The sequence below is a fragment of the Vidua chalybeata genome, chromosome 20, assembly GCF_026979565.1.
Source record: "Vidua chalybeata isolate OUT-0048 chromosome 20, bVidCha1 merged haplotype, whole genome shotgun sequence".
Classification (NCBI taxonomy): Eukaryota; Metazoa; Chordata; class Aves; order Passeriformes; family Viduidae; genus Vidua; species Vidua chalybeata.
Window position 1 is genome coordinate 3404335 of NC_071549.1, and position 21847 is coordinate 3426181.

Consider the following 21847-nt stretch of genomic DNA (forward strand, 5'->3'; position numbering starts at 1 on the left):
AAACAGGAGCTTTTCCTGTACATGGCATGTACGCTGAGTGCAGTAATCCCCCATACATCTGGCATTGCAGTAAAGAATGCCTAATCCCTCATATGAAAATGAAAGTGTTTGCTTCTCACTGGTTTTGATAACAATGGTAATTAGTCCACTTTCCAGTCTTTTTATGATTTTAATTTTTTCCCAGATATTGTTTTCAGTACACTAAAAGCTGAATTCTCTTTGTTAAGTTTCTTCTTTACCTCTGGTTTCCACAACTTGTCCTCACAGTCTACAAATTCTGCATTCCTGGTGTCCAGTTCTCAGCCCCATTTCTCTACCCCAGATTTGTTCACTGAATCACGTCAAGGTTGGTTTAGCAAAACTTAAAAGTTTCAGTGATTTTCCCAAACAGTCTTCCACTACTAGCAGTTTGTACAAAGTCTTGCTACATGCTCCAGCGGAAAACTGCACTCCTTATGATTAAGTAAAGCTGTTATTAACAGAGTTAATGAAAACAAATAACTGGAATAGTGAATTAGAAAGTCATATCATTTCCAACAATTCCCCTCTTTGAAAGTGATCTTATTTATTTCTTTTAAGATTACATCCACTTGAATCATTGAATACTTAGGAAGACTGAAGACACTAAAATGCAACAATTACTATTCAACCACTTAATAAAACTTTTGGGCAAAACTCGTCGTATTTTAAATCTAGGGCCTTGTGATTTTGCCAGCATTTTATCTTGGGCTTGTTACTCTGGGGTTACATTTGAAAGGTCACACATTTTGGTGCAGCAACTATTATGATGCTTTTCTCTGACACCCCTTTAGCAGCTTCCTCTGCCAGTTGGTTTCCTCCACTGATTGATGTATTTCCAAATGGATGAGCTTTACAAGGCATGAGAGCCACGCTGGCTGGTACCCAAACACTTTCCAGGAGTTGTCTGATAATGTCTCCACCTTTGGCAGGAGATCCTCGTGCTGAAAGGAGCCCGCCTTTGTTCTAGAGAGCTCCATGGGCATGTGCTGCTCCAAATGCACACTTAGAATTTGCCCATATGTTCCCCTTCTTCCCCTGAGACAATTGCAGGCTGCCAGAGAGTGAGCAGCTCAGCCTTGTGTGCAGAGGTGGTAAGAGATAATGGGATGCCTTTGATTGGGCCCTACTGCACACCCAAATTTCTGCTTTCCTTTGCTCACAAAATTGCTCCCACCTCTGGACAATTCCCAGTCCGGATCTTCTACCAGAGGATCTCTTCTGCTGGAGAGAAGCCGCTCCATAGTTAGAAGACAATCATGTTGTGAAGCTTCTTTCTGGTAAAGATTCCAGGAAGATGGCTGGGTGCAAGGCAAAGATGTGTTTGCAGTTCCACATCATCCTGATCCAACAGGACAACTCGATACTTAAGCATTTGACTTGGGCTTGGGTAACCAGTGGCCTCCTTTTTGTCCTAGAACAGAGAGGACAAAGGGTGGGCCATGAACAGTCCTTTTCTGGCCCGTGGTCCATTCTGGGCTTCTTCTATTAAAAAGACAGTTGCTGCTACAAGTCAAAGGCAGCCAGGACATCCTGGAACTTACACTGTCCACTTGTTTGGAAATATATCTTATGGCCCTTTTCCATGTCCATAAACTCACTGTTCCTGAACAAACAGCTCAAGAGGCTTGGTCAAGTCAGGTAATGCCTGTGCAGGGCTGACATTACAGCTCTCTTGAGGTCTCTGAAAGCCTCTGGCACTCTGGAGTCCACTGCAGCACCTCCTTGCTCTGGCACCTCCTTGGGGGTTTCTCAGGCCGCGTATGAAGGCCTTACCATAGGCCAGAATTAAGAACCCAGAGCCTACACCAACCACCCATTCCCAGAAATGTTCTTAACTTGCAAACACACCTTGGCTCTGGAGTTTGGCAAATTGCCTCCATCCTTTCTGTTCCAAGGTTTGCAGGCCCTGGGAAATGGTGAACCTCAGCTACAGAACATGCTCTTTGGCACTTTGGGCCTTCCTCTTGGATACCCTGCAACTGGCTAGTCCCAAAAAGTTCAGGAATCTCAGGGTCATTTTAACACATCTAGCTTGAGTTCCTGCAGCAATTAAAAGGTCACCCACACACTGTAGCTAAGTGATATCTTCATTCTCCTTTTCCCATACTGAAGTGACTGCCGGAGCCCTGGCTAGCTCTTAGAACTCCGGCGCCTCGCCAGGACTGGGGAACTGCCTCGGTATGGGGATTTACCTGAGGCTGAACCTTTAGTGGCACTTGCTCTAAGGTGCCAGACAGAAGCCACAACAGGGACCAGGAGAGGAGAAAGCAGGAGGCTCTCTGTCTCGAGGTTCCACAAGGAACACTTTAGTGCAGGTGAAGTGAGCTGAGACAAAGAGCCCCAGGCACTCCTGTGCAAGGGGTGTAGTACAGACACAAGTCAGGGGGTGGATACAAACAGCTAACCAACAGGGAATCCTCCGGGGAGGAGTGAGTGGAGTACATCAAGTGTCTGGGGCCAGTTGGGGCAGGAGGGTGGAGAGGATGGGTCACATGGGCCAGTGGGGCTTCCAGGAATAGGAGAATTCCAAAGGGGCGCCGCAGACAGGGATTGGCCCAAGGTTGAAGTGGCAGAGAAGGTTCCGGAATCAAGGCGTGGCTTGCCTTGACAGGCAGGGAAAGAGATGGACCAAGGGGCTGGGAATGGCATGAGGGACAGCTTTGAGGGAAGGTAAAATAAAACCCAGGGGTAAACAAACTCAGGGAGAACACGGGGGTACAACAGGATGAACCAGTTAAAAAGGAATCCATAAAATAAATTCAAACTGCAACACCATAGCTCCAATTCTTTTGCCCATTGGTTCTTGTCTTGGGGTGACAGTGTGAAACTGTGCCCCTATTGTCTGCTTTATGCCCAGACATGGGTCCTGTAACTTTAAGCTAGGCCTGAGAGAGGTGTGGTTTTCTCACATCCTCCCCCAGGCTCGCTCAGCTGTCTTGTGCAGCATGGACAGAGGGAGTACATCTTTGCTTTTAGCTGGATTCTTGATTGTTTGACAATGCAAGAAGTTTTTCCAGGACTGTGGCTTTTTCTCCTGGAACTGTTTGGCTTTTCCCCGGCCCGAAACACCAGAGCATCACCGGGAGCCCTGTGCCCCAGCCCGGAGGGGAGGCCCTGGGACGGGCGTCCTGGCTCCAGACTCCACTCCTACAGAAAGAACTGTGAACCCACCAGCTTTCTCCGCAGCGAGAAGGTCTGAATATTTAACATTATTCATTCTGTTTCTCGTGCCTGCCTGCACTCTGTCTGTTAAATAAACAACTTTTTTCACTTTCCTCCAAAAGAATTTCTTGCTGTGGGAGGGAGTGCCGAAACCTGTTGTCTTTTAGGAGATGTTTCCTCCTGACTTGTCTCAAATGGAGACAGTTCTCAAACAATGTGGGGTGATTTTTGAACCTTGGAGGAAGAAGGCTCCACTTCAATTGGGTTTCATGGCCCATCAAGGAACTTTCCATTGAATGACAAACAAGAGTTGACTTTCAGTTTCAAGGGCAATGCAGAAAAAAGCATCCTTAACATCCACAACAGTGGACTCATCAGGACTCATCAGCTTCCTTAATTGGGCTTCAAAGTGTATAAGGACTTGGTGCCACTGGGTCTAAGTCTCACAGGATTTCACTGACAGCTCTGACATCTTGTACCGGCCTGTGTTCATTAGCATGTGGCTCCTTTACTGGCAGGAGAGGTGTCCTATATTGTGACTCACATGCCCTTAGCGATCCATCTTGCAAAACTTAGCAATTCATTCATCTAACCCTCTTCTAGCTTCTAACTTCAAAGAAGAATTTTTCTGCCTAACCAGTCTTCCGTCAGGCTCAAGCTGAATCCTTACTGGTTCCACTGTTTTGATTTCCCTGGAATTCCGTTGGTCCACACCAACACGGTGACAGTGTTTTCCACCTGCTCCCACCAGGGATGTGCAGGAGGGAAATATTGATCCAGCATTCCCTGCTGAACATTCTGAGCATGCCCTCTCTCAGCCTCTTCCCCCACTTTTGCCATTACCACAATTCCTCCCCCTGGAGTTAACAGTGGGTCTGAAACTACCTTACTGAAATCCCAGGGCTCTTTGCCTTGAACTCACTGGATTAGGGCATTGGAGGATCTCCCTGAAAAATCTTTGGAGTGCACTGGAGTCCTCTCGATCCCGTGAATCCATGGAGCAGAAGAAGGAGCATGGTTCCATCCGGGTCACTAGAAACAGTCACCAAAACCAGGATCAAAGAAATCCTCAAACAAGATCGTTTTAGTATTGGCGAGTTAGGCGTTACTTTGTGCCGGTCAGGGCATGTGGGGCGGGTAGTTCCAGCCACACACAGGCACAAAAGGTTTCACTTAGCTACCTGTTTATAGCAAACAAAGAAATCAATGGTCATCCATTCTAAATCACATAATTCTCTTTGTTAGTTAGTACTCTAACCTCTATTGGTTAGAGCTGTCTTGCTTCTCATCCTAATTAGCTGACATTTTTCTGCCGCTCTATTATCTTTTTCCAAGGTATGGAGTTATCCAGCATCTACTGAATTTTCTTTATGAATCTCCCCTTTGTCTTCTGGTCTCTGCAACAACTCCTTGGAGGGCTGTAAATCCTGCATTTTACGTGTCCACTTTTCAGCTTTGTTCACTGAAGCTTTTAAGTGTTAGTTTAGCAAAACTAAAAGTTTCCCTGATTTTCCCAATCAAACTCTAATAATAGCACTCTCTGAAAAGAAGTTTAGCTACCTCTTGGCTAAAAGTTGAACTTACACTGCTAAAGATTTATTTTAAACATTAATTAAAAGTTATACTATTGCAAGCCCCTTAACCTGCTGTAGCGCTTTGGAGCAGGAAGGACTAGGGGTGAACAGAGCATGTTTTGGAAAGGGGCAATTGGGGGTGGATGGCAGGTGTTGAAGGGAAGATCTTGGTTTGTCTTCCCCCACAGTCTTGGGGACATTGGCAGGAGAAATTATTTCATTGTCTTCTTTATGGACTGTCAAGCTGACACAAAACCTGAGGTGGAGGAAATTGTACAAAGGCTTCCCCCACGGAGACTCTTTGCCCTGAACTCCAGAGGAGAAAGGAGTCTATGCCCCAACAACCCTATAGCTCAGCGAGGGGCTCACGGGGGTCCTCCTGCACCTCCGGCACGAGGAACAGCAGCCCACTGCTTCCCTGGCAAAGGCTGATCCCAGTGGATGCTCCAAACCAGGCCCTGGGTTTGCTGTGCCAAACCAGCCAGCAGCCACATCTGAAAGCCAGGTGAGAGCAGCAGGTTGGTGATTCTCTCACAGGGACTGAGCTCTGTGGGGCTGCTGGCCCTACCCGTGCTCTCTGCCCAGAAGCTGCTTGGGGGATCCCTCTCTTGGTGAGGAATCAAACATAAATGTACCCTTTGGGCTTCATCTGGGCCTTTGTGGTTGTTGCGGTGCCCTGCCCGTGGTCACTCCCACTGACAGTTCACTGCACAGCAAAGGCAGGCTTAGTGCCTGCTCCACAATGCAGGAAGAAACTAAGAACATGAGATGCCACAGACAGGACACTGACACAGCAGATGAAGAACTGGTTTAGCTGTAACTCAAGTCTTAAACTGATTGAAAGAAAAATAGTGAGGCCTCTCCTGTCCTGCGAGACTTTCCAGCGCTTTTCAGTCACTAAAGGGCTCCAGATGGGCTGGGGAGGGACTTGGCACAAGGGCCTTGAATGACAGGACAAGGGGCAACGGCTTCACACTGCCAGACAGCAGGGTTAGATTGGGAATTGGGAAGAAAATCTTCCTGCGAGGGTGGTGACGCCTCGGCACAGGCTGCCCAAAGAAATTGTGTCTGCCCCATTCCTGAAAGTGTCCAGGGCCAGGCTGGATGGGACTTGGAGCAACCTGGTCTAGTGGAAGGTGTTCCTGCCTATGGCAGGGGATTGGGAAGAGAGAATCTTGGAGGTCCCTTGCAGCCCAAGTCATTCCATGACTCCATGACTTCATCAGTCTGTGACCCAGTGGCTCGCAGGGGTGAGCTGTGCTGCCTGGCAACGGGAGTTGTGATGAAAAGGGGCGTGAGCAGAGCAGGCTCCAGTCCTTTGATGGACAAGGAAGGAGGAAGGAGCCTGCTGGCTACTCATCCTTTTTATTATTGCTTTTGCTCACCCCTGACGGACCCAGCTGTTTAGGAAGGATTGTGAGAAATCAGGGACAGAGTCCCTGTCTGTGTGTGCAGACATGGCAACATCCCTGGACACACTCAGCCTCTCCCAGATGCTGGATCTCGCCATCGGGATGCCCCAGAAGGGAGCCATTCACTTTGCAGCCTTGCGAAAACTGCTGCAGGCCGTGCTGGAGCACCTGGACGTGCAGTACCTGAGCAGCCAGGAGCCGTGGCCGGGCCAGCTGAGTGGCCCCTCACTTGCTGACCTGGCCACTGACATGGGAAAGATGAAGAGGGAGATGGAAGACTACAAGAAACACATGTCCAAGGTAGAGGCTCTTCCCAGCCCCCCGGGGCACTCCCCCACCACACAGCCCCTCCCCACTTCCTCAGACAGCAGTGCTTGGCACTGCCCTCACTGCCCCGGCACAGCCCCTGGCAGGGGCTCTTGGCTATCTGGATGGGCTTCAGTGCTCTGGCACTGAGCCGGGCTGGGGCAGGTGGCACTGGGACTCTCCCTGCTCACCTGGATTGCCACGGGCTGCCCGTGGCAGGGCAGGGCTCTTTGGGGTGTTGCTGCCCTGGCCATCACCTCTGACATCCCTGTTTGCTGGACTGTTTCACAGGTTCTTCGTGAGGAGATTGCTGGCATAAAGGCAGAAAATTCCCGCATATCAGAGGATATGAGGAAGATCCAGAAGAGCCAGGTCTGTGCAGACCACTGTGCTAGTGTAGGTTGTTTTCCTCACAGACACTCAACAACTTGCCTCTCTCACCATTTTCTCCTACAGTCCCATATGGCAGGGAACATGAAGAAGATCCAGGAGATGCAGGACAAGGTGAAGTGCTGCTGGGAGCAAATTTGGGTCTGAGACAGCAGCCTCTGCTGGCTGGAGGCTCAGTACCCTTGGCCCTGCTAGATGCATGGGCCGTGCTGCCTGCAGAGCCCTGCCAGCCTGGCTGAGCCCGGCCCTCTGCTGTCCCCAGTGCTCCACAAACCACAGCAGGGTCAAGGCCTTGCAGGTCCCCACTGACCCTCCCAGAGGCTCACTGCCATCACTCCTCTCTCCTAGGACACGACTCTCATCCGGGATCTCCATGAGGAGATTGACAAAATAAAGACAACACAGATGTGCATGGAAGGAGACATAAAGAAGATTAAGGAGTCCCTTGCCTTAGTGAGCTGTTGGGCCGTGTAGTCTTTAGGCTCTCATGGGGAACTTCAATGTGACTCCAAGAGCAGGGTTTGGGGTCAGGCTGTCAGGACTGGGTGGGGGGCCCTGGGGCTTTCCATGTATCTGAAGGGCCCCCATGCTGGGACAACAGGATGTCTGTGCCCTGACTCTACTGTCACTGGCTTTGCAGATGAAGAAGATGGGAGAGGACCTTAAAAAGCTGAGGCAGGATGCAGCCAAGTGGAAGGAAGAGAGCAGTAAGGAGATCTCTCAGCAAATAGAGTAAGAGGACAGCAGTGGGTTTCCTACCCTGTGGGGCTGCAGGGGAGCCCAGGTGGTCTGGGAGCATCCTGGTTTGCGGGCACGGGACAGTGCCCAGCAGCCCTGCAGGGGTAACCCTGACCTTGCCCCCGTCCCGCTGGCCAGGGCTTTGCGGCAGGAGACAAAACGTGATCTGCAGAAGATGGGAGAGCAGCAGGAGATGAGGAATGCCATGCTGGAGCAGCTGGTGACAGAGACAGCCAACAAAGTGAACGAGCAGGTGAGGTCCTGGGGGAGCACTCCCACCACCCCGGGCTTGGTGCACTCGTCCTGGTGGGGTTACCGGCCATATTCTCTGACTGCCTGGGGCCGCCTAGCATTGTTGATTGCATTCATCCCATCTCTGAGCCAATTTCTTCTGCCTGTCCTGCAGCTTGGCGGTACAGGAGAGCCAACTGTGGGCCTACTGGAGGAGCTGGAAGGGGAGAACGGAGACTGCTCCAGTTGCACCTTCAACATCAGAGCGCATTTGGGGAAGCTCCTCCAGCGCTGCGAGAAACTCCAGGAGAAGGTGGAATGCCTGGAGTCCCGGCAGATGGCCATGGGAAAGCTCAAGAAAATGATGAGGAACTGGGGCCAGGTAGGCTGTTGGCAGCATGGGGGACTGAAGACATCCCCCAGCTGGATGTGCTGTAGTCTGGGGGAGGCCCAAACTGCCCAAATTGGCCTGGACCCGTCAGCAGCATGGACAGAGATGAAAGCCTTGATGCAAACCTCCTGTTGACACTGAGAGCTCATGGCCACTGGCTGAGAAATGCGGGTCGGCCCCGGTGGAGCAGCCAGACTCCCTTTTGCTCAGTACCATGTTTTTCCTTCCCTGAAGCTGGAGCACGACCATGAGCGGCTGCGCTACATGGAGGCTACAGTTGTACGGATGAAAGGAGACTGCGAGAAGCTCAGCTTTGTTTCTGGGACCCTGCAGAAAGACTCTGAACAAAAGCAGAAGGCAATCGAGGTGTGTGGCTGAAACTCCTGTGGTACCAGAGCATGCCCCAGGCACTCTTTGTGATTCCAGGCAGGGATCACAAGAATGCCTCCTGCCGACCCTTTCAGCACTGTGCTGGTTCCAAGTGTCTTTCCTTGAGGTTTTCGGGCAGGGGGAGTGGGTTATGTTCTCCTGGCCAGGAGGCAGCTCCAACCTTGCTGTGGTGTCATGGGTTCCTTTCTGTGCTGAAAGATGCTGTTCCAGTCTCTGGAGAAGCTGCAGAAGGAGAAAACAGATGAGCAGGATGTTTTGGCAGCAATAGATGTGGTACAGTCTCAATAGGCCTCTGTGCCTGCCCAGGGGTTCCCAGGCAGGGTGACAAATGCCCCTTGTCCTGTGAGGGCTGGGTGACAGAACTGGCCTGGGGAGGGAGAATTTCCTGAGCTTGTGGGGTCCCTCACCCTCCAGATGGTGAGACCAAGCTCACCAGGGTGATAGGGCAAATGGGGCCACAGCACCCTGAAAGGAGCATGATGGCCTGGAGGAAGCACTTCTCCCTCTGCCCCTCACGTGTGCTGGCCCTGCCTGTCATTCCTCATCTCTTTCCCCACCGCTCTCCTGCCATTCCCCTCTGCCAGAAGGCGGACAAAGCTGCCTTGGGCAGCAAAGTCAATTGTAGCCAATTTGAAGCAAATATGGAGCGTCTGGATGAGAGGATGCAGGAGTTGCAGAGCCGGATTTCAGACCAGGAGCAGCACTTCAACACTATGCAGCAGCAGCTCAACCTTGTGGTGGAAGAGAAGGTGAGGGGTACCTCTTCCCCGCCATGACAAACTGGCACCTTTGGGACTCGACAGCCTGAGGCAGCATCCCTCTGAGGATCCCCCTCAAATCCGGGCTTTTCCCTGGAGAGCTCCATGTCACATCCGGGGGCAGCTGGCTGAGGCTGTGCACGTGTTCACAGCTGGATCGCCTGGAGCTGAAGACTTTCAGCTCCCAGATGGAGGACTCCTGGAGCAGGAACATGGAGGAACTTGAGAATAGGCTGATGCGTGAAAACGCTGCTGGCATTAAGAAGTGAGTGTGATGGAGATTCTGATGGCTTTGGGGACAGCCATGGTCCCGTTCCTTCCAGCTGTCCCACACACTACTCGCCTGGTCCCCTGCCTTGGGACCAATTCAGCTGCTAAATGAACCACTGGCATGCTGATGAAGCAGCTGCACCTTCTCCTTCCACCAGCCGCAGCTTCCACACAGGAAAGGAGGCATGAGGACAGGGCACCTGCAGGACAGAGCCCTCCGAAAGCAAAATGGGGCTGTGGGTGCAAGGGCTCCCAGAAGCCAGGGTGGGAGATGGCAACGCCCAGGCAGGGCTGTGACACACAGTGTCCCAGAGCTGGGTCGTGCCCTGCCCTCCTGGCCCGGCACACAGGGGACTTTGGAGCCAGAGAGGGGCTGAAAGGGCCGCAGGGGCTGCTTGGGATGGTGACAAGGGTGCCTGTGCCCTTCACCTGGCTTCAGCCAGCACGTTGGGGATGGGGAGAAACAGGCTCAAAGCCCACGGTTCACGCTGCAGACGCCGTGACCCTGTGCAGTGACCTGCCCAGCACCCGGCTGCTGCCAGCGAGCTGCTGCCTGTGTGCGGGCAGGGCTGTGGCCCCAGGAGCTCAGGCAGCCCTCTTCTCCCACGCTCCTTAGGCAGCTGCCAGTCCCTTTCACGTGCCTGTCCTGTGACCGCATGCTCACCGTGCAGGTTCCTGGCCAGTGAGTAGCACCAGTGCATCGGGGGCAGCGGGGCTGTGATGGGGGGAGATGGGTGCCAGCAGTGACCGCTGTGCCGGCCACAGGGGTGACACTGTCTGCTTGGGAGGCTCTGATGTGGGGAGCCCCCTCTGCAGCCCTGCCATCAGCAGGGGTGTGGGGACTCATCCCAAGGGCTACAGGCAGCAGGATACCGTGGGGTACAATCCTCTGGGTTTGGGGGTGCTGCCTGCAACAGGAACAGCTTGTTTGTCCCCTGTCACACACCTGTGACTCCTGCCCTCCCCAGGTCCCCCAGGACACTCCCGTATTTGCAGCCGCTGCCCCCCAGCAAGGAGCCACAGCACAGCCAAAGGTAAGGGCCCTGAGGACACATCCCCAGCTCCCGGGGTGCAGGCTAGCCCAGACACAGCAAGGAGGGCTCTTGCCTTGGGCTGGGGCAGAGGAGCTCTGGGGGGTGGGCAGGGCAGGGGAGCAGAAGGCAGCTGTGGAGGGCCACTGCTTCCCCCAGGTCTGGAGGGTTTTGCATTCCTTGCCTTGCACTGCCCTATCTGGCCCACCTCTCTGTCCCAAGGTTGCTGAAAGCACATCTGATGAGCTGTGTCTGTTCTCAATCTGAGCTCAGGCTTGGTGGGCAGTTGTGTGCCTTCTGTGAAAGGCGTTCCCAAAACCAAGGCCTGCAGCTGGGACAGGCCAGCTCCTGCCCGCTGGTGCCCTGTGCACATGGACCTGCCACGGCCACGGCCAGCAGACCTGGCTGTGGGGACAGAGGCAGCAGATCCAGCCTGGTGGGATGGGCTTGGGGCTCCTGCAGCAGGTGGAGCGCAGCTGGGAGGGACATGCCCCTGCAGGCAGCACTGCCAGTCCCCTCCCTGGCACAGCAGGGTGCTGCCTGGGATGCCACGGGGCTGGGCACTGAGTGTCCTCTGCCCCATCCCACAGGAGGCCGGTGGCCCATGGCAGTGTCCCCGGTGTGCCACCGAGCTCTGGGGACCATCAGAGCAGCAGCTCCACGATGCAGAACAACAAGGCTTCCCCACAGAGAATCGGTCAGCCCCAGGACTTCTTGACAGTCCAGAAAAAGGTAGGGATGGTGAAGGTGGGGACACGGAATGGTGACTGAGTCTCGATGGCATTGCTGACTATCCAGGGGGAATCTGTGCCTTCAGTCTCCAGGCAGACCTGGGTTGGGAGGGTTATTAGGGGAAGCTGGATTGGGCCCTGCATTGCTGCCAGCTGCTCTCTCCTCCTCAGCCCAGTGTGACCCAGCTGCTGGACAGAGATGGACACATCTCAAGGGGCCGTATTGACCAGCATCCTATGGCGATCAGGACACAGCATGCATCAGGTATGGCCCTGTTAGGGCATAGGGGTTAACAAGGACAGGGGGCTGATTATCTGCTGGGTACCAGCTGTGGGATGAGCTCTGTGTGCAGAGCTGGGCAGGTTGGGGTGGGGCTTTGGGCTCTGGAAGGGGCAGAAGCAATATGGAGGAGAAGGACTGGCTCATGGGACAACTGAGCTTGGATCTCCTACGGTCTCTCACTAGGCAGGGGACACTTGTGCTGGCCACTCCTGGGCCAGCAGAGTTGCTCCAGCCAGGGGCAGCCCCTGGGAATGAGGGGCTCACCCTTGCCCTTCAACCCCCAGGCCCTGCCGTCTCACGAGAGCACCGGACAAGCACAGCCCCCCGACACATCTCATGGGCACCAGGGCTCGTGCAGCCTCTCCAGCCCCGCCGGACATCAACAGCCCCCAGCCAGCTGGGAAGGACTCAGCGCCCAGTGCTCGATCTGGGACATCTTGTCAGAAGCGAGAAGCGCCTGTGACAGTGGTGTTCAGAAATATGGTTTTTTAGTTGTACTAAGTTAATAAAACCCCTTAAAGTTGTAGGCAGAGCCTTGTCTCACCAGCCTCTCTCTTCCCCGGGCTCCCTGATGCTCCTTAAGCTCCTTCCCCCCTGCTGTGGCTGTGCCACCAGGCTGAGCAGATCGAGCCCTGGGCCAGGCCCTGAGGCTGCTGCTGGTCCTGTGGCGCCCGCGGGGCAGCTCTGAGCATCTGGGCCTGCTGTGGCAGCAGGAGCAGCCTGCACAGCCCGCTGCCCTGATGGGCTGGGAAGCCACGGGCAGATCCCCCTGGGGACCGGCTGGCACTGCTGGCGCTGCTGCTCCCGGGTGCCGGCCGAAATCCTTACAGGCAGCCCTGACGCCGACTCAGGAGCTGCTTGGAGCCGTGCCCGACGCCTGGCCCCGACCCCCGGCCCCCAAGTGCACTCGTCCCTTCGTCTCTGCACTGGGACATTCCAGGCTCATTTGTCAGCTTCCTCCTCCTCTTCCTTTCTGAGCGGCAGCGTTAGGGGCTGGCCCAGCACGGCCTGGCAGCTCCTTGCCCACAGCTCCTTGTCAGGACCCAGAGCTGCTTTCCAGCCAGGCACCCCCGGGCGTGTCCCGCAGCCTGGGCCGATCCTGCACGGCTCAAGATGGTATTGGCGTTTATTAGCCAGGGATATACACGTTCTACTTAGGCGGCCAGAGAGCCCCATAACTGCCTTGGGCCACCTTTCCTTGTTGTTGAGCTCTCAAGGTTCCACTGACTATTACATATCTGCCACTTTTGCATAATTTGCAATGCTTTCGTCAAGGTTTTGTAGCCAAACAACAATGTGAGGAGCATCCCTGTGAAAGGTATAAAATGAATGTGTCTTTACAAACAGACTCTGCATCTGCTTGTAGATAGGGCCATTGATTTAGAGATAGGGAAGTAATGGAAGAAATTATCAGTTCTGGAAAATGTTACTAATTGACACGGACTTTACCTAAGCCAAGGCTGTATTAAATTGCTGAATTAACAGAAAAAACCCCAAAGATACAATATGAATAGTGTTTTGTTATACAAAGAAAAATAAAAGCGGGGAGCAGGAAAGTGCATAGTAGAGTGGAACACAGAGCAGGCGATTTGGGAAGTCTGTACAGGTACCTCAGGCAATGAGGAAAGGAAGAGAGTGATGTGTCTGGGACATTAGGATTAAAAGTGGGCTGCATCCCCCCACAATTTGGGAGTCCCCATGGGAACTACCCCATGGCCTCTCACTTTATTTGAATAACATTACAGCACTTCTCAGTCACCCTTTTGGGCATAAACCTCCGGCACTGTGAATTTTTCCACACACCTGCAGTGTCCTTTCTCCGGTCACAGCAGGGACATTCCTCTGTGCTCGGATCCGACCCAGCCCCCGGCACACGGTGCTGCTTGGCGGGAATGGGGACACAGGGAAGCGGTGCCCAGCGTGTGTCCCCCGTGTGTTCCCGTGTGTCCCCTCATGTCCCGCTGTGTTCCCCCGGCTAGGGAGCTGCTCTTGCCCGGGATGGCCGAGCTCACTCGCAGGGCCTCGCCGGCACTGGGCAGGATCGGCCCAGGCTGCGGGACACGCCCGGGGGTGCCTGGCTGGAAAGCAGCTCTGGGTCCTGACAAGGAGCTGTGGGCAAGGAGCTGCCAGGCCGTGCTGGGCCAGCCCCTAACGCTGCCGCTCAGAAAGGAAGAGGAGGAGGAAGCTGACAAATGAGCCTGGAATGTCCCAGTGCAGAGACGAAGGGACGAGTGCACCTGGGGGCCGGGGGTCGGGGCCAGGCGTCGGGCACGGCTCCAAGCAGCTCCTGAGTCGGCGTCAGGGCTGCCTGTAAGGATTTCGGCCGGCACCCGGGAGCAGCAGCGCCAGCAGTGCCAGCCGGTCCCCAGGGAGATCTGCCCGTGGCTTCCCAGCCCATCAGGGCAGCGGGCTGTGCAGGCTGCTCCTGCTGCCACAGCAGGCCCAGATGCTCAGAGCTGCCCCGCGGGCGCCACGGGACCAGCAGCAGCCTCAGGGCCTGGCCCAGGGCTCGATCTGCTCAGCCTGGTGGCACAGCCACAGCAGGGGGGAAGGAGCTTAAGGAGCATCAGGGAGCCCGGGGAAGAGAGAGGCTGGTGAGACAAGGCTCTGCCTACAACTTTAAGGGGTTTTATTAACTTAGTACAACTAAAAAACCATATTTCTGAACACCACTGTCACAGGCGCTTCTCGCTTCTGACAAGATGTCCCAGATCGAGCACTGGGCGCTGAGTCCTTCCCAGCTGGCTGGGGGCTGTTGATGTCCGGCGGGGCTGGAGAGGCTGCACGAGCCCTGGTGCCCATGAGATGTGTCGGGGGGCTGTGCTTGTCCGGTGCTCTCGTGAGACGGCAGGGCCTGGGGGTTGAAGGGCAAGGGTGAGCCCCTCATTCCCAGGGGCTGCCCCTGGCTGGAGCAACTCTGCTGGCCCAGGAGTGGCCAGCACAAGTGTCCCCTGCCTAGTGAGAGACCGTAGGAGATCCAAGCTCAGTTGTCCCATGAGCCAGTCCTTCTCCTCCATATTGCTTCTGCCCCTTCCAGAGCCCAAAGCCCCACCCCAACCTGCCCAGCTCTGCACACAGAGCTCATCCCACAGCTGGTACCCAGCAGATAATCAGCCCCCTGTCCTTGTTAACCCCTATGCCCTAACAGGGCCATACCTGATGCATGCTGTGTCCTGATCGCCATAGGATGCTGGTCAATACGGCCCCTTGAGATGTGTCCATCTCTGTCCAGCAGCTGGGTCACACTGGGCTGAGGAGGAGAGAGCAGCTGGCAGCAATGCAGGGCCCAATCCAGCTTCCCCTAATAACCCTCCCAACCCAGGTCTGCCTGGAGACTGAAGGCACAGATTCCCCCTGGATAGTCAGCAATGCCATCGAGACTCAGTCACCATTCCGTGTCCCCACCTTCACCATCCCTACCTTTTTCTGGACTGTCAAGAAGTCCTGGGGCTGACCGATTCTCTGTGGGGAAGCCTTGTTGTTCTGCATCGTGGAGCTGCTGCTCTGATGGTCCCCAGAGCTCGGTGGCACACCGGGGACACTGCCATGGGCCACCGGCCTCCTGTGGGATGGGGCAGAGGACACTCAGTGCCCAGCCCCGTGGCATCCCAGGCAGCACCCTGCTGTGCCAGGGAGGGGACTGGCAGTGCTGCCTGCAGGGGCATGTCCCTCCCAGCTGCGCTCCACCTGCTGCAGGAGCCCCAAGCCCATCCCACCAGGCTGGATCTGCTGCCTCTGTCCCCACAGCCAGGTCTGCTGGCCGTGGCCGTGGCAGGTCCATGTGCACAGGGCACCAGCGGGCAGGAGCTGGCCTGTCCCAGCTGCAGGCCTTGGTTTTGGGAACGCCTTTCACAGAAGGCACACAACTGCCCACCAAGCCTGAGCTCAGATTGAGAACAGACACAGCTCATCAGATGTGCTTTCAGCAACCTTGGGACAGAGAGGTGGGCCAGATAGGGCAGTGCAAGGCAAGGAATGCAAAACCCTCCAGACCTGGGGGAAGCAGTGGCCCTCCACAGCTGCCTTCTGCTCCCCTGCCCTGCCCACCCCCCAGAGCTCCTCTGCCCCAGCCCAAGGCAAGAGCCCTCCTTGCTGTGTCTGGGCTAGCCTGCACCCCGGGAGCTGGGGATGTGTCCTCAGGGCCCTTACCTTTGGCTGTGCTGTGGCTCCTTGCTGGGGGGCAGCGGCTGCAAATACGGGAGTGTCCTGGGGGACCTGGGGAGGGCAGGAGTCACAGGTGTGTGACAGGGGACAAACAAGCTGTTCCTGTTGCAGGCAGCACCCCCAAACCCAGAGGATTGTACCCCACGGTATCCTGCTGCCTGTAGCCCTTGGGATGAGTCCCCACACCCCTGCTGATGGCAGGGCTGCAGAGGGGGCTCCCCACATCAGAGCCTCCCAAGCAGACAGTGTCACCCCTGTGGCCGGCACAGCGGTCACTGCTGGCACCCATCTCCCCCCATCACAGCCCCGCTGCCCCCGATGCACTGGTGCTACTCACTGGCCAGGAACCTGCACGGTGAGCATGCGGTCACAGGACAGGCACGTGAAAGGGACTGGCAGCTGCCTAAGGAGCGTGGGAGAAGAGGGCTGCCTGAGCTCCTGGGGCCACAGCCCTGCCCGCACACAGGCAGCAGCTCGCTGGCAGCAGCCGGGTGCTGGGCAGGTCACTGCACAGGGTCACGGCGTCTGCAGCGTGAACCGTGGGCTTTGAGCCTGTTTCTCCCCATCCCCAACGTGCTGGCTGAAGCCAGGTGAAGGGCACAGGCACCCTTGTCACCATCCCAAGCAGCCCCTGCGGCCCTTTCAGCCCCTCTCTGGCTCCAAAGTCCCCTGTGTGCCGGGCCAGGAGGGCAGGGCACGACCCAGCTCTGGGACACTGTGTGTCACAGCCCTGCCTGGGCGTTGCCATCTCCCACCCTGGCTTCTGGGAGCCCTTGCACCCACAGCCCCATTTTGCTTTCGGAGGGCTCTGTCCTGCAGGTGCCCTGTCCTCATGCCTCCTTTCCTGTGTGGAAGCTGCGGCTGGTGGAAGGAGAAGGTGCAGCTGCTTCATCAGCATGCCAGTGGTTCATTTAGCAGCTGAATTGGTCCCAAGGCAGGGGACCAGGCGAGTAGTGTGTGGGACAGCTGGAAGGAACGGGACCATGGCTGTCCCCAAAGCCATCAGAATCTCCATCACACTCACTTCTTAATGCCAGCAGCGTTTTCACGCATCAGCCTATTCTCAAGTTCCTCCATGTTCCTGCTCCAGGAGTCCTCCATCTGGGAGCTGAAAGTCTTCAGCTCCAGGCGATCCAGCTGTGAACACGTGCACAGCCTCAGCCAGCTGCCCCCGGATGTGACATGGAGCTCTCCAGGGAAAAGCCCGGATTTGAGGGGGATCCTCAGAGGGATGCTGCCTCAGGCTGTCGAGTCCCAAAGGTGCCAGTTTGTCATGGCGGGGAAGAGGTACCCCTCACCTTCTCTTCCACCACAAGGTTGAGCTGCTGCTGCATAGTGTTGAAGTGCTGCTCCTGGTCTGAAATCCGGCTCTGCAACTCCTGCATCCTCTCATCCAGACGCTCCATATTTGCTTCAAATTGGCTACAATTGACTTTGCTGCCCAAGGCAGCTTTGTCCGCCTTCTGGCAGAGGGGAATGGCAGGAGAGCGGTGGGGAAAGAGATGAGGAATGACAGGCAGGGCCAGCACACGTGAGGGGCAGAGGGAGAAGTGCTTCCTCCAGGCCATCATGCTCCTTTCAGGGTGCTGTGGCCCCATTTGCCCTATCACCCTGGTGAGCTTGGTCTCACCATCTGGAGGGTGAGGGACCCCACAAGCTCAGGAAATTCTCCCTCCCCAGGCCAGTTCTGTCACCCAGCCCTCACAGGACAAGGGGCATTTGTCACCCTGCCTGGGAACCCCTGGGCAGGCACAGAGGCCTATTGAGACTGTACCACATCTATTGCTGCCAAAACATCCTGCTCATCTGTTTTCTCCTTCTGCAGCTTCTCCAGAGACTGGAACAGCATCTTTCAGCACAGAAAGGAACCCATGACACCACAGCAAGGTTGGAGCTGCCTCCTGGCCAGGAGAACATAACCCACTCCCCCTGCCCGAAAACCTCAAGGAAAGACACTTGGAACCAGCACAGTGCTGAAAGGGTCGGCAGGAGGCATTCTTGTGATCCCTGCCTGGAATCACAAAGAGTGCCTGGGGCATGCTCTGGTACCACAGGAGTTTCAGCCACACACCTCGATTGCCTTCTGCTTTTGTTCAGAGTCTTTCTGCAGGGTCCCAGAAACAAAGCTGAGCTTCTCGCAGTCTCCTTTCATCCGTACAACTGTAGCCTCCATGTAGCGCAGCCGCTCATGGTCGTGCTCCAGCTTCAGGGAAGGAAAAACATGGTACTGAGCAAAAGGGAGTCTGGCTGCTCCACCGGGGCCGACCCGCATTTCTCAGCCAGTGGCCATGAGCTCTCAGTGTCAACAGGAGGTTTGCATCAAGGCTTTCATCTCTGTCCATGCTGCTGACGGGTCCAGGCCAATTTGGGCAGTTTGGGCCTCCCCCAGACTACAGCACATCCAGCTGGGGGATGTCTTCAGTCCCCCATGCTGCCAACAGCCTACCTGGCCCCAGTTCCTCATCATTTTCTTGAGCTTTCCCATGGCCATCTGCCGGGACTCCAGGCATTCCACCTTCTCCTGGAGTTTCTCGCAGCGCTGGAGGAGCTTCCCCAAATGCGCTCTGATGTTGAAGGTGCAACTGGAGCAGTCTCCGTTCTCCCCTTCCAGCTCCTCCAGTAGGCCCACAGTTGGCTCTCCTGTACCGCCAAGCTGCAGGACAGGCAGAAGAAATTGGCTCAGAGATGGGATGAATGCAATCAACAATGCTAGGCGGCCCCAGGCAGTCAGAGAATATGGCCGGTAACCCCACCAGGACGAGTGCACCAAGCCCGGGGTGGTGGGAGTGCTCCCCCAGGACCTCACCTGCTCGTTCACTTTGTTGGCTGTCTCTGTCACCAGCTGCTCCAGCATGGCATTCCTCATCTCCTGCTGCTCTCCCATCTTCTGCAGATCACGTTTTGTCTCCTGCCGCAAAGCCCTGGCCAGCGGGACGGGGGCAAGGTCAGGGTTACCCCTGCAGGGCTGCTGGGCACTGTCCCGTGCCCGCAAACCAGGATGCTCCCAGACCACCTGGGCTCCCCTGCAGCCCCACAGGGTAGGAAACCCACTGCTGTCCTCTTACTCTATTTGCTGAGAGATCTCCTTACTGCTCTCTTCCTTCCACTTGGCTGCATCCTGCCTCAGCTTTTTAAGGTCCTCTCCCATCTTCTTCATCTGCAAAGCCAGTGACAGTAGAGTCAGGGCACAGACATCCTGTTGTCCCAGCATGGGGGCCCTTCAGATACATGGAAAGCCCCAGGGCCCCCCACCCAGTCCTGACAGCCTGACCCCAAACCCTGCTCTTGGAGTCACATTGAAGTTCCCCATGAGAGCCTAAAGACTACACGGCCCAACAGCTCACTAAGGCAAGGGACTCCTTAATCTTCTTTATGTCTCCTTCCATGCACATCTGTGTTGTCTTTATTTTGTCAATCTCCTCATGGAGATCCCGGATGAGAGTCGTGTCCTAGGAGAGAGGAGTGATGGCAGTGAGCCTCTGGGAGGGTCAGTGGGGACCTGCAAGGCCTTGACCCTGCTGTGGTTTGTGGAGCACTGGGGACAGCAGAGGGCCGGGCTCAGCCAGGCTGGCAGGGCTCTGCAGGCAGCACGGCCCATGCATCTAGCAGGGCCAAGGGTACTGAGCCTCCAGCCAGCAGAGGCTGCTGTCTCAGACCCAAATTTGCTCCCAGCAGCACTTCACCTTGTCCTGCATCTCCTGGATCTTCTTCATGTTCCCTGCCATATGGGACTGTAGGAGAAAATGGTGAGAGAGGCAAGTTGTTGAGTGTCTGTGAGGAAAACAACCTACACTAGCACAGTGGTCTGCACAGACCTGGCTCTTCTGGATCTTCCTCATATCCTCTGATATGCGGGAATTTTCTGCCTTTATGCCAGCAATCTCCTCACGAAGAACCTGTGAAACAGTCCAGCAAACAGGGATGTCAGAGGTGATGGCCAGGGCAGCAACACCCCAAAGAGCCCTGCCCTGCCACGGGCAGCCCGTGGCAATCCAGGTGAGCAGGGAGAGTCCCAGTGCCACCTGCCCCAGCCCGGCTCAGTGCCAGAGCACTGAAGCCCATCCAGATAGCCAAGAGCCCCTGCCAGGGGCTGTGCCGGGTCAGTGAGGGCAGTGCCAAGCACTGCTGTCTGAGGAAGTGGGGAGGGGCTGTGTGGTGGGGGAGTGCCCCGGGGGGCTGGGAAGAGCCTCTACCTTGGACATGTGTTTCTTGTAGTCTTCCATCTCCCTCTTCATCTTTCCCATGTCAGTGGCCAGGTCAGCAAGTGAGGGGCCACTCAGCTGGCCCGGCCACGGCTCCTGGCTGCTCAGGTACTGCACGTCCAGGTGCTCCAGCACGGCCTGCAGCAGTTTTCGCAAGGCTGCAAAGTGAATGGCTCCCTTCTGGGGCATCCCGATGGCGAGATCCAGCATCTGGGAGAGGCTGAGTGTGTCCAGGGATGTTGCCATGTCTGCACACACAGACAGGGACTCTGTCCCTGATTTCTCACAATCCTTCCTAAACAGCTGGGTCCGTCAGGGGTGAGCAAAAGCAATAATAAAAAGGATGAGTAGCCAGCAGGCTCCTTCCTCCTTCCTTGTCCATCAAAGGACTGGAGCCTGCTCTGCTCACGCCCCTTTTCATCACAACTCCCGTTGCCAGGCAGCACAGCTCACCCCTGCGAGCCACTGGGTCACAGACTGATGAAGTCATGGAGTCATGGAATGACTTGGGCTGCAAGGGACCTCCAAGATTCTCTCTTCCCAATCCCCTGCCATAGGCAGGAACACCTTCCACTAGACCAGGTTGCTCCAAGTCCCATCCAGCCTGGCCCTGGACACTTTCAGGAATGGGGCAGACACAATTTCTTTGGGCAGCCTGTGCCGAGGCGTCACCACCCTCGCAGGAAGATTTTCTTTCCAATTCCCAATCTAACCCTGCTGTCTGGCAGTGTGAAGCCGTTGCCCCTTGTCCTGTCATTCAGGGCCCTTGTGCCAAGTCCCTCCCCAGCCCATCTGGAGCCCTTTAGTGACTGAAAAGCGCTGGAAAGTCTCGCAGGACAGGAGAGGCCTCACTATTTTTCTTTCAATCAGTTTAAGACTTGAGTTACAGCTAAACCAGTTCTTCATCTGCTGTGTCAGTGTCCTGTCTGTGGCATCTCATGTTCTTAGTTTCTTCCTGCATTGTGGAGCAGGCACTAAGCCTGCCTTTGCTGTGCAGTGAACTGTCAGTGGGAGTGACCACGGGCAGGGCACCGCAACAACCACAAAGGCCCAGATGAAGCCCAAAGGGTACATTTATGTTTGATTCCTCACCAAGAGAGGGATCCCCCAAGCAGCTTCTGGGCAGAGAGCACGGGTAGGGCCAGCAGCCCCACAGAGCTCAGTCCCTGTGAGAGAATCACCAACCTGCTGCTCTCACCTGGCTTTCAGATGTGGCTGCTGGCTGGTTTGGCACAGCAAACCCAGGGCCTGTTTTGGAGCATCCACTGGGATCAGCCTTTGCCAGGGAAGCAGTGGGCTGCTGTTCCTCGTGCCGGAGGTGCAGGAGGACCCCCGTGAGCCCCTCGCTGAGCTATAGGGTTGTTGGGGCATAGACTCCTTTCTCCTCTGGAGTTCAGGGCAAAGAGTCTCCGTGGGGGAAGCCTTTGTACAATTTCCTCCACCTCAGGTTTTGTGTCAGCTTGACAGTCCATAAAGAAGACAATGAAATAATTTCTCCTGCCAATGTCCCCAAGACTGTGGGGGAAGACAAACCAAGATCTTCCCTTCAACACCTGCCATCCACCCCCAACTGCCCCTTTCCAAAACATGCTCTGTTCACCCCTAGTCCTTCCTGCTCCAAAGCGCTACAGCAGGTTAAGGGGCTTGCAATAGTATAACTTTTAATTAATTTTTAAAATAAATCTTTAGCAGTGTAAGTTCAACTTTTAGCCAACAGGTAGCTAAACTTCTTTTCAGAGAGTGCTATTATTAGAGTTTGATTGGGAAAATCAGGGAAACTTTTAGTTTTGCTA

The 21847-nt window shown here is 55.5% G+C and overlaps 2 protein-coding genes across 4 annotated transcripts; one reads left to right on the forward strand and one right to left on the reverse strand.

The window, feature by feature from the left end:
* The first annotated feature begins 5308 nt into the window (after window positions 1-5308).
* LOC128798324 (glutamine-rich protein 2-like) lies at window positions 5309-12220 on the forward strand. 2 transcript variants are annotated; one of them, XM_053961676.1, is made up of 16 exons: window positions 5312-6469; window positions 6767-6847; window positions 6932-6979; window positions 7214-7318; window positions 7506-7597; window positions 7742-7856; window positions 8010-8216; window positions 8460-8591; window positions 8814-8888; window positions 9200-9364; window positions 9526-9638; window positions 10260-10325; window positions 10612-10677; window positions 11265-11406; window positions 11577-11670; window positions 11973-12220. In XM_053961676.1, the coding sequence occupies exons 1-16, from the start codon at window positions 6215-6217 to the stop codon at window positions 12149-12151; spliced, it is 1935 nt and encodes a 644-aa protein (XP_053817651.1). In that variant the 5' UTR covers window positions 5312-6214; the 3' UTR covers window positions 12152-12220. The 2 variants fall into 2 exon arrangements, with proteins under 2 accessions (XP_053817652.1, XP_053817651.1); XM_053961677.1 differs by lacking the exons at window positions 10260-10325; window positions 10612-10677; window positions 11265-11406; window positions 11577-11670; window positions 11973-12220 and adding an exon at window positions 10138-10253 and having other exon boundaries at window positions 5309-6469.
* A 2074-nt stretch (window positions 12221-14294) lies between these two features.
* LOC128798320 (glutamine-rich protein 2-like) lies at window positions 14295-21214 on the reverse strand. Of its 2 annotated transcripts, XM_053961671.1 has the most exons (16): window positions 20046-21202; window positions 19668-19748; window positions 19536-19583; window positions 19197-19301; window positions 18918-19009; window positions 18659-18773; window positions 18299-18505; window positions 17924-18055; window positions 17627-17701; window positions 17151-17315; window positions 16877-16989; window positions 16190-16255; window positions 15838-15903; window positions 15109-15250; window positions 14845-14938; window positions 14295-14542 (listed from the first exon to the last, which is right to left on the reverse strand). In XM_053961671.1, exons 1-16 carry the CDS (start codon window positions 20298-20300, stop codon window positions 14364-14366), a joined length of 1935 nt encoding a protein of 644 aa, XP_053817646.1. In that variant the 5' UTR covers window positions 20301-21202; the 3' UTR covers window positions 14295-14363. The 2 variants fall into 2 exon arrangements, with proteins under 2 accessions (XP_053817646.1, XP_053817647.1); XM_053961672.1 differs by lacking the exons at window positions 14295-14542; window positions 14845-14938; window positions 15109-15250; window positions 15838-15903; window positions 16190-16255 and adding an exon at window positions 16262-16377 and having other exon boundaries at window positions 20046-21214.
* Window positions 21215-21847: the final 633 nt, after the last annotated feature.